This window comes from Lotus japonicus, chromosome 3 (genome assembly GCF_012489685.1).
Source record: "Lotus japonicus ecotype B-129 chromosome 3, LjGifu_v1.2".
Taxonomy (NCBI): Eukaryota; Viridiplantae; Streptophyta; class Magnoliopsida; order Fabales; family Fabaceae; genus Lotus; species Lotus japonicus.
The window spans coordinates 35,112,307-35,123,272 of record NC_080043.1 but is presented as its reverse complement, the minus strand read 5'-3'; the positions used below and the strand labels follow the sequence as shown (position 1 = coordinate 35,123,272).

Below are 10,966 nucleotides of genomic sequence, written 5' to 3'. Positions count from 1 at the left end.
CTAGAGATTGTTGATCCAGAGAAGATGCTGTCAGATTAAGCCACACATATTTTATGGCAATTAACTCATTCCTCAAACATTATCCTTTGGATCACTTTTCCAGAGCTGACATTAGTCTTCCAGCTCCTGAGATTGTTGATCTGAGCTCGTTGTTGATGCCTAAGGACCCAACCTGTTGCACCACCTTGTTTAGAGCGGACCTTGACACGTTTGTCATATCTAAGAAAAGATACTCAACACCTACGTTAGCACGTTTGCATATATGAATCGGAATATCTAACATCCAATATGACAAACGTGCTAATGTTGGAGATGAAATCCGGAGAACCCAGCCCCATACATTGTATCCAAGGAAGAAGTAAAAAAAAAAACATAGTAGAATTGTGTGAAAAAAGAGAGACATATGAACCACTATACATAGCATCTGATGAAGCATAAGAATTAACGGTCAAAATAATGTTTAACATGTGTGTTTATTATAAATTGTGAGATTTGGGAATTGAGAGTTTCACAAGTTGACATTGGTCGGTGGCCTCACAATGCATATCTATCGCACTTTCAAAGTGCAAGCGAAACTTTTTTATGGATCTTTTCAAATTTCTTAAATTTAAAGATGACATAATAGAGGTGGGATTGTGGCAATAACAATTCCCTTGCACTATTTAAAAACCTCCAGGATTACCTCCGAACCCTTTTAATTTGAATTTCAAAAAATAATCCTTTTAATTGATTTTTCAACTAAAAAGCCATTCAGAAACTTAGTATTTTCCGATGGAGAAAAAAAAAACTTTTCTTAGTTTTCTAGAAATATAACAAAAAAGGAAAAAGAAAATCTATGCAAACGATAATCCAAATGAAATCTAAGCAAACTCATCCGACCCCACAAAACCATATCATAAAGTTCCCCCATACACTCTGCAAGAACACACAAGCCACCATTTTCTTCACTTCTTCCAAGTTCCATTCCATTCCTACACTCATTCTCTTTCCCTCATCCTTATGCTCCTCCTCACATAAACTCATGGCAACCGCCACTACTCACAAGTGGCTCACACACTTCTCCAGCACAAAACACAGCAACATCAAGAGGCAACATCAACACCAACATCAGCAGCAACATCCCTTGTATTTCATCCACCACCATGTAATGATACTAGTACTACTACTACTGTCACTTATCTTCCTTCATTTGTCCTCAAAATTATATGTAAGGTGTTACAGCAACACATAAATGCTGGTGTAACATATTGCATGTAAGGTGTTACAAAAGTTGAAAAAACAAAAAAGTCTGTTCTGTTTTTATTTTTATATTTTAAATTCCACCATTTTAGTTAAATCAATGCTGACCAAAAATAGAATAGGATGATTGGATTATTTTCTTTTTCATTAGAATCAATTATGTAACTCAGAAGCATTCGTAGATGTTTGTGACCAGAATTGATTTTGGCTTCAGAATTAATGTTAGAAGGTGTTCTCTCCAAACTTTGGGGGTGAACTCATTGACAAGCACACATCCTATGCCCTTGTATTATTAGATTGAAGATGCCTTAAACCTGTTATCTTAGTCACTTTATAGGATCAAGGGTTCTTCTTGGGCTTTTAGTTGTTTGGGTGGTATGTTTAGAATGATTTATTAGATTCTTAAATTGCATAATGATTAGTTAGTGATTGTGGGGGTCATATACGGATATTTAATCAGGGCTTACATGTCTCTTATATTTGCGTATGCTACTCGTGTTAAATGAGCTTGAAGTGTTTGCTCATGATAAGGCTGGGATACCGTGAGTGGTAGCTCGGTAGGCACAGAAGGATTTCCAAACATGCACATATCTATCTTATGTTATGTCTCATTCTATTCTGTGTGACAATCTTATGTTTTTGTGTTTTTTGTTGTTCCGTTCAGAGACCCGTGTGTCAGGGATGCTACCTTTCAATGAACGGTTGCGGAGAAGGAGAATACAATGCAAGAAACCCTGTTGGCACCATAGAAACCCGGACCTTGGCACCAGTTGCATCACTTGCAATGGCTATGTGCAGCCTCAAGATGGCAATTTCAGAGTTGAAAGCAGACCCTCCATTTTGTACCTCTTCTGGCATAGTGAGAGTGCAGGTTCCCATTGAGGAGCAGGTTGAAGCCATTGATTGGCTCCATTCTCAGAGCCACCTTCTCCTCCCTCGCTGCTTCTTTTCCGGCAGGGAACATAATCCCCGCCGTGGAAACTTGGTCAGTGTTGCTGGTGTGGGTTCAGCTGTTTTCTTTTCCCAGCCACATCCATTTTCCTATTGGGATTGGATATCTATAAGGAGGTAAGTGAGTCCTTGAAACTTTGATCTTTTAAGTTTGTTTTTAGAAATTTCTTTATGCCAACAAGTTAAGGCAATGTTTGGTTATCTGTTGGCACCAATGCAAACGGATGTTAATGCAAATGGATGTAAGCGAGATAAAAAGTTAACAGAACTTTTCTTATGGATTGGAATTAAAGTTATTCATGTTTCCCTCAACTGGTATCCAAACTAATTAAAATATGAAGTCATTTCTAAATCACTCCAAGCAGCTACTACCAAGCAGAAATAACCCCTCCAAGATATATAGAACCTCAGAATCTGTTTATAATTTTCTTCGTGCTTTGATTTATATATTTTTATAAACTACTTTCTAGGTTTCTTTCTGAGAGATCCCCTTTAATCCGTGCATATGGGGCTATCCGTTTCAATGCGAAAGCTAAGATGTCATCAGAGTGGCTGGCTTTTGGCTCTTTCTACTTCATGATTCCGCAGGTGCATACATTGTTTTTCTTTCCAAAAACTAATTTGCCATTGCATGCATGTGTTAGTATTTATAGCATCAGAAGCCAGAGATACCTAGCCAAAAAATTGACAGGTTGAGTTTAATGAGCTTGAAGGAGGTTCAATGCTTACAATAACTATTGCCTGGGACAATGCTCTTTCTTGGTCATGGGAAACTGCAATCAATGAACTCCGAGCCACAGTTTGCAAAGTGAGTGCAAAGAAACTATGCCTTTTAAATTATAAAGCTAGAGATTTTGTAAAAGCCCTCCTTTGCTTCAGGTTTCTTCTTCCATTGTTAAGTCTCCAAAACAAGCTCCTCCAACATTAATATTAAGCAGCCATAACATTCCCAGCAAAGTAGATTGGGATCTTGCTGTTAACAGAGCTTTGCAGATGATAGAGCAAGAAGATTCCTTGCTAACCAAGGTAACCTTTATCTCATGCTTGCTTGTTACTTTTGTCCAATTTTTTTCCTTTCCCTTTCTTTTCTCTGCTTTTGCATCAAAACTTGTGCTGCAAGAATCCATTTGAAAGTCCGTTTCTTTTGCCATAATGGAAATGTAGGTTGTGCTAGCTCGTAGCACCAGAGTTGTGCCTACTGCTGATATTGATCCTCTAATGTGGTTAGCTTGCTTAAAGGTGTTGTGCTTCTCTTTTCTCTTGTCACTTACAAATTGAATAGATTATCTTCATAATATGTAGTAGCATAATACTTATGTCCCTATTGAAACTATTACAGGTTGAAGGTGGGAATGCTTATCAATTTTTCCTTCAGCCGCCTAATGCACCAGCATTTATCGGAAACACAGTAAGTATGATGTCTGACTATAAACTAGGAAGGTTTATATAGTCTTTCCCTCATATCATTGTTTACGATGTCATGATGTTTTGCTAAACGTTCTACAAAATATATAAATTTCACATAATAACTTCAGTTACTTTTTTATTATTATTAAACTCATCTCAATAGCTTAATGTATACTTTAAAAGTCATTACGTGGATAACCTCTTTGAGAACTGTTTTTCTGAATTGAATCAGCAATGATAAATTTTTCTCCTGTGTTTCCATTTTAATTTTATGAACTTGATGAATAGCCAGAGCAACTATTTCACAGAAAACGGCTCCACATTACTAGCGAGGCTTTGGCTGGAACCCGTGCTAGAGGAGTATCTCTAGCACTAGACCGTCAAATTGAACTTGATTTACTTACCAGGTTTACCTTGCTCCTTGGATCTTTGATGTTAACCTTTGTTATATATTTGCTTTCTTTTACGCTTGTGATTTCTTTGTTTACATTTGTTTCTAGCTTCTAAACTCTTGTTGTTTTGAGTTTTTTCACAGTCCAAAGGATGACATTGAGTTTACGATAGTGAGAGATACCATAAGAAGAAAATTAGAGGTAAGCTTAGTTCTGTCATATTGATTGCTTATCTGTCACAGAAGTTACTCTGGAATATATGCTTGATTTTGTTTCTAAATGAATTTGTCCTTGAATCCATTGATATTCATAGTCATAGGTCTAGAGAGCAAGAGATGAAGGAAAAAAAAAATATTTTAATAAAATGATCATTGCTTGTATGATGTGAACTTTAAAAATCTGGTGTTGATATCTTTAGCCTCATGTTGCTGGTGTAAAAAATCTGAGAGTCAAAAGGATTTTATCTGTTTCTCTAACTAAAACCTTGAAGGTAAGTTGTCCTTGATACGACAATAAGGAAAAATAGATTAAAAGGCTGGACTGTATAATGCCACACTCAGTTTGCTGTTTCAATTTGCATATAACTATTGCATCTCCTTGGAGCCATTTAAGAACTTCCTTGGTTAAGTTGAGGATAAACCATCTATCACAGGGATGTGTTTTGGCAGGCAGTATGCGAGAACGTTGCAATCAAGCCGAAGAAAATGATAAGGAAACTACCCAGGATCCAACATTTATTTGCTCAACTAGTCGGCAAGTTAAGAAGTGAAGAAGATGAGGTAACTATAATATAGAGTGCAAATACTTGAGTTTCGTCAGGCATGCATTAAGTGGCTCTAACTTTGAATTCTTTACGGTTAATTTTAGTTTGAAATTTTGTCATCACTGCACCCAAGTCCAGCAGTTTGTGGGTTTCCAACAGAAGAGGCACAACTTTTAATTGCAGAAACAGGTACTTCTACTTTCAGTACACTATTGTTTCTAAAGCAGTCAAATCTTTCTGTTTTTCAAAGAACTTTTAGCTTAAGCAATATAAATGGAATGATAGTCATATAGCATGCAATATTCTTTTACTCTATTTGTAGAAATTGAAATGGGAACATAGTTTGTACTAAGGCCTGAACTCCATGCAATAACTGCAAATCTAGGGGATTGGAATGTTATTGTGGCACAGTGTGATGATGATAACAGAGAAGAGTTAGTCATACAATATGCGATATATCACTGATTTAGCAAAATTCATGATTGTGATACTAGTTATGATTGGGAGTGTTACAATATCAGCATCTACTTCGTTGCAAAGCTCTTCAAGTGTTGCTTTTATTTATCCAATTTTGGAATATTAATATGTAAAAGAATCATTTTAGAACACACTGGGTAGTGAAAATAACTAAATTATTCTCATGATGTTTCAAATTTGGTTAACAAAGTTATGACTTCAATTCACTTGGATAAAATTTGGTTACTTTCAAACACAATTTTCAGAAGTATTTGATCGAGGGATGTACGCTGGACCTGTTGGTTGGTTTGGTGGAGGAGAGAGTGAGTTTGCTGTTGGCATCAGGTCAGCATTGGTGGAAAAGGTTAGCTACATAATTCAAGTTTGTTTTTTTTCTTGAATGACATATTTAGTTTGGGTTGGTTGGAATCTTAAGAAAATTTTAATGATAATCCAAAATGGTTCTAATTTCTAGCATTCTACTAAATTAGGGAAGAAAAAACTGATAAATTTATTGTTAAGCTAGAGTAAGAGCACTTGATTTGGTTTAGAGTAATAAGCCCTGTTTGGAAGAGCTTATTTGAGCCTTTCTTATGGCATAAACACTTATGAAAGTGTTTGAGAGAGCTTATGTAAATAGCTTATGACCTACATATAAGCTGTTTTGAGCTTATTTTCATAAGCTATTCAGATTAGCTTATGAATAAGAGCTTGTGCTTATCCATAACCTATTTTTCAGCTTATTCAATAAGTTTCTCAAATTAGCTTATGAATAAGTGCTTATGTGATAAACACTTATTTCCTTAAGTGTTAAATTGTTCTCTTTACCCAAACGCACCCTAAGTATCATTTGCATGTCATGTTCTAAGCAGATTTCTCCCTAAGTTTGAGGAGCAGTTTGTATAGTTGAAGACAGTTTTTCCTTTTGTCCGTCTTGTAAAATTGGGAAAAATAGACTCTGAAAAATTCCCATGAATTTCAGAAATCTCATAGCTACACACACATTTGAATGTTTAAAAGTAGCCACATAGAAGCTTAGTCAACCAACAAGGTGCTGGTCTAGTAGTAAGCAAGCTAGACGTTGTAAGGATGAGAGGATAAGTTCAAATCCTGGGAAAGACATTTGTTGGGATGGACATGCAACCGTTTCCCGAACGGGTGGCGACATTTGTCAAAGATAAAAAAAATAAAAAATAGAAGCTTAGTCAAGTGTTTTTTCCACTAATTATAACATTTGCAAGTTTTTGTTATAGGATCTAGGTGCACTGATATATGCTGGAACAGGGATAGTGGAAGGAAGCAAACCTTACCTGGAGTGGGATGAGCTAGAGCTCAAAACATCTCAGGTATATTTGAACATGCCATCTTGTGCAAAACAATTCTAAACAGTTTGTTGCTTGACATGATTTATGAGCATCATTTATCTGATCTTGTAGCTCATGGATACTAAGTGGATGTTGATTTGTTTTGTAGTTTACCAAGTTGCTCAAACTTGACTTGCCTCTGAGACAAAAAGTAGATGTAAAATGAGCTCCATCAACTAATACAGTTAGCACCGTTCATGACAAATTTATGCTGATAAACTTGGTTGATAGCCTCTATTTTCATTTATATATGATTATTTGTATCACCACCATGAATGGTGATTGATGGTTTTTCTATATCAACCCTTGTATCAAATTATAGATTATAGATTATAAGGTCAACAATGTGAACGGTTCCCATTAATGTGTTCCCATTACATCTAAGTCAAGCTTTTCATTGTATTATAATGAATTAGAATGATGTGTATTATTTATGCAGATTGAAAAGAGATACAATTTCTCAGAAACTAAATGGAAAATTCAATTGCTGTTTCTTCTTTTGGTTTTGCAGTTTTGCTACTTCAATTTTGAGATTTTTGCATACCATCAAAGTCAAACTACTTTGACAATGAAATACTTACAAGGAATTTTGCATCAATCAAGATGTTCTCTCAATATGTGTAATGCAGCACTATTCACAGTCTCTTCAATTCTTTTTCTTCTTCATTTTCTACCTAAAACCCTGCAATTCCAGCAATCAAAAAATATTACCATCATGGGGCTAGTGGCAACTCTAATATACATTTGAAGATTTCACAAATAAAACTCTAGTAGACCAAGCTTAAATCGAAGTGCATGATTGGTCAGTCATTCATGTGGGCACCAAGTCAATCTCTAAAATGGAGAACAAACTTCTGTAAGGTCCATGAAGCAATATCAAATGAAGTTATGCCTACAATACACAAGAAGGGTGTTATAGTGTCAATGTCATCTCTCTAATAAAAAATTAGATTAAAATTCAACAACCAAGGGTCCATGTAAACTTACAACCCAAGACAACTCTCTCTAGGTGAGTCAGTTTAGCAGTAATTATTTGTCCACACCTCTAAATTGAGGTGGAAAGAGGTGGAGGATGAGAGAGATAGGAAGAAAAGAAAAAGTAAGAGAGAGAAAGTATAAAATATGATAGATGATAAGAGGAAAGAGATAAAAATAAAAATAAGTGGAAATGAAGTGTATAAATAAGGAGGTATGTATATATCATCATTACTCACTCTCAGTTTAGAGTAAACTTTTCAAATATGGGAATAAGTAACGCTAAGGGCTAAAAGAAAAAATCTAAATTTAGAGGTGCAAATGAAAATAAAAAATTACAAGGATTAAATACGAAAATGAAATATATTGCAGGAGTTAAAAACTTATTTGGACCAATATATCTAAAATACATATAATAATAAACATGTCAACGAGATTTGTTTATTTGGTTTATTATGTGTTATATACTAATTATAATCTTTCATGTCAAATTTAACGTACCTTAGAGGGTAATACACAAGAAAATTGATGAAGGATGAGAGTTTCATGTAAGTTTAAAACGAAAACAGTTTCATATAAACATTAGCGGGAATTTGAGGTTGAAAATGTAACATTCTCAGGTTTGGTGCAAGTTTTAATTTTTTTTTTATTCTTGGGGGCGCTTAAAAATCTGTAATGGCTACTTAGGAAGCCGAATACACTCGCCAGCCATTGGAAGTGCTAGCCGAGAGACTAGAGTTAGACGTTGGTATGCTAAGATAAGCAGCTAGATGAAGGAGTAATGTATATGGACCAAATTTGAGGGAAGGTATATGAGTTCAAATGCATAATTAAAGAGGTTTTGTGAGCTTCTAGAAGATCATCACATGCAAAAACATCAACTGTTTCAATTCCTTTGATTTAGGAAAAGCAGTTATTGTCAATGAATCAGCCGATGCAAGGAAGGTCGACTCAAAACAAGCTTTTATGCTGACTAGGAGAAGCAAAGCGCTAGCACCTCACGATCTGTAAATGGTGTAAGATTGGGAAACATAGGTAGTTGCAAGTGGTTGTTAACTGTCGTAGGTTAACCGAATTTGCCTCTATAAATAGAGGAAGGGTTATTTGTTCAAACACACAACTCAAACAATCAATCAAATCTACAAATTTCCTGCATTTACCTTTTGTCTTTACTTTCCTGTGTTAACCTTTCAGCATTTTAACTATTTTATAGTCTTTCAACCCTTTACTTTTCAGTCGTTTACTTCAAGCCTTTATTTTTTTATTGCTTTAAGCCTTTTAGCCATTTTAGTCGTTCACTTAGTCCATAGCTTTACCTTAGTCACAATTTCTCAAGAGCAATCACTAAAAACTTTTTGAAGTGTCTTAGGAACCTGCATTGAAGAAAAGAGTATCTTCCTCTAGTAATTGCTTGAAGGAATTGTTATGTTGGTTTCATGCCAACTCACACGGCTACCTAGTCTAAATCCATTTGTAAACTAGCAAAGTTACACATGATATTATAAATTTCATTATCATCCCAAAGAGGGAGAATCTTACATTCTCATGGGAATGAAAGTTATTTCGCACTAACCCTTCCTTTCACTACATATTTTCTATTTTTATATTTTTAATTGATTAAATTTAAAAACATTCTTGGGAATAATATATACAAATCAAACATATTTTTCAATTTACCAGGGAATGACTTTGCTGAAATGAGATTCTTGAAAACAACAACCCTAGGAATATTTTTATAAAATTTGTAACAAACGCCCCAAAGTTTTTTTTTAAATACTCCCTCTGTTCCTTTTTATCTGTCCACTTTAGGTGTGGCACATAGATTAAGAGTGTAGTTAATTTTGTTGATTTTTAGAAAAGTTATATATGTTTTTTCTGTTTTACCCTTTAAGTTGTATGTTATCTCTCTTCATTTATTAGTCTGATAAGGGCATCTATATATATAAGTAAAGCACACTTGAACCATTACATTAAATACATTAGTAAAGATTGCATATATTATAATGCATTAAGTAATAAAAATTTATCTTTGTAATAAATATATTAAATAATAAGATTAAAAACTGAAAAAAAATTATATTGTCAAAAGCTATTCAACTGCCTACATTAAATATTCACAAAAATAAAAATATTAAATAATAATAGTTATAATTTTAAAAATAACTTGAATTGACAAATATTAAGAATTAAAATTAATTGATTATAAATAATATTTATAATTAATTAATTTAGATAAAATATATTTAAAATTAATAAATATTTTTATTAAATAATTATTGATAGTTAAAATTATCATAGAGTAATTTTTGAATTTAACTACATATATGATGATAAATAAATTAAATATATTAAAAATTAAGTTAATTAAATTAGGGGATATATATTAAATATGTTATGCATGTCATGTTAGTTATCAAAGATAATAGAATAGCTTAGTTAAATTTATTTGTCAAAATATTTTAATTTAAAATTTTTGGTCGATTATAGTTATAATTTTGATTTAAAATATGTTTTATACTAATATTTAATATGAGTTTATAACCTCCTATGAGGTTTATCATTGTTGTACAATAGACTAAAAATGTAGTATACAATGAAGTATTTAATAAACTTCTTAATCTTTTTAACTAAGTCCTTATAATTTATTTGTGTTAATCAGATGTATCCTCTACTATGGGAATCATGTACTACTCAAGTGTAGTAAAAGTTAAAGGTCTATTATAAAGTTCATTCTTTATTTGTCTTTTCAAATTGTCTCATGAGGTTTTATATTTTTTTACTTTCTATAAAACTATAAAAATTTATGGAATAAGATAAATTATTATCTTAATTCATAATTAAGTTAAAAAATATATGCTCTTACAAACTACATATTAACTAATTAAATACTCATTATGCAATAAAGAGTATAATTTTTATATGTGTCACTAAGAATATGTTTCGACATTAAACTTTCATTAGCACACTTCTCATAAAGTTTCAGCTGAAAACACTATTTTCATGGCTAAAACATGAAAGCAAGAGATAAATACCACTTTATAAATGTCTTTTTACCTTTATAGATGATTTTACACAAACACAGACTAAATATTGACAGTGCATCATCACTATTTAAACATATAATCACCAAATAAATTGAAAATAATTTTTATTAAACAAACATAAAATATAAAACATGTGCGTGAAGAGCTCTCGCGTGAGGAGCTTAGTTGACAACGCAGGCTGAGTGTGCCTGAAGAGCTCTCGCGTTCGATCCCTACACAATACACTCTGGGGAGGGATGAGAATCTTTAATTCTGACTAAATCTCGAATCTGTCGGTATATCCAAATGGTGACCCGGTACCAAATGTTTATACAAAAAAAAATACTAAAAAATTAGTGTACAATAAATTCTTTATTGAGCTTCATTAATGTAAGT

At 33.2% G+C, this 10,966-nt stretch overlaps 1 protein-coding gene across 3 annotated transcripts; it reads left to right on the top strand.

Moving 5' to 3' along the window:
- The first annotated feature begins 751 nt into the window (after nt 1-751).
- LOC130749722 (isochorismate synthase 2, chloroplastic-like) lies at nt 752-7,069 on the top strand. Of its 3 annotated transcripts, none has more exons than XR_009023050.1 (14): nt 760-1,144; nt 1,904-2,307; nt 2,661-2,778; nt 2,882-2,998; nt 3,070-3,216; nt 3,355-3,429; nt 3,530-3,598; nt 3,886-4,004; nt 4,133-4,190; nt 4,658-4,768; nt 4,857-4,941; nt 5,475-5,572; nt 6,493-6,554; nt 6,682-6,751. XR_009023050.1 is itself a non-coding variant. In XM_057603100.1 (14 exons), the coding sequence occupies exons 1-14, from the start codon at nt 836-838 to the stop codon at nt 6,736-6,738; spliced, it is 1,860 nt and encodes a 619-aa protein (XP_057459083.1). In that variant the 5' UTR covers nt 791-835; the 3' UTR covers nt 6,739-7,069. The 3 variants fall into 3 exon arrangements, 1 of the variants encoding a protein (XP_057459083.1); XM_057603100.1 differs by having other exon boundaries at nt 791-1,144; nt 6,462-6,554; nt 6,682-7,069; XR_009023051.1 differs by lacking the exons at nt 6,493-6,554; nt 6,682-6,751 and having other exon boundaries at nt 752-1,144; nt 4,642-4,768; nt 5,475-5,529.
- Nucleotides 7,070-10,966: the final 3,897 nt, after the last annotated feature.

Excerpts from the sequence above, each read along its gene's own strand:
- LOC130749722 (XM_057603100.1), top strand. The coding sequence starts at position 836 with ATGCAAACGATAATCCAAATGAAATCTAAGCAAACTCATCCGACCCCA. Across the intron at positions 3,217-3,354 it reads AAGATTCCTTGCTAACCAAG|GTTGTGCTAGCTCGTAGCAC; the intron begins GTAACCTTTATC and ends ATGGAAATGTAG. Across the intron at positions 4,769-4,856 it reads TAAGAAGTGAAGAAGATGAG|TTTGAAATTTTGTCATCACT; the intron begins GTAACTATAATA and ends GGTTAATTTTAG.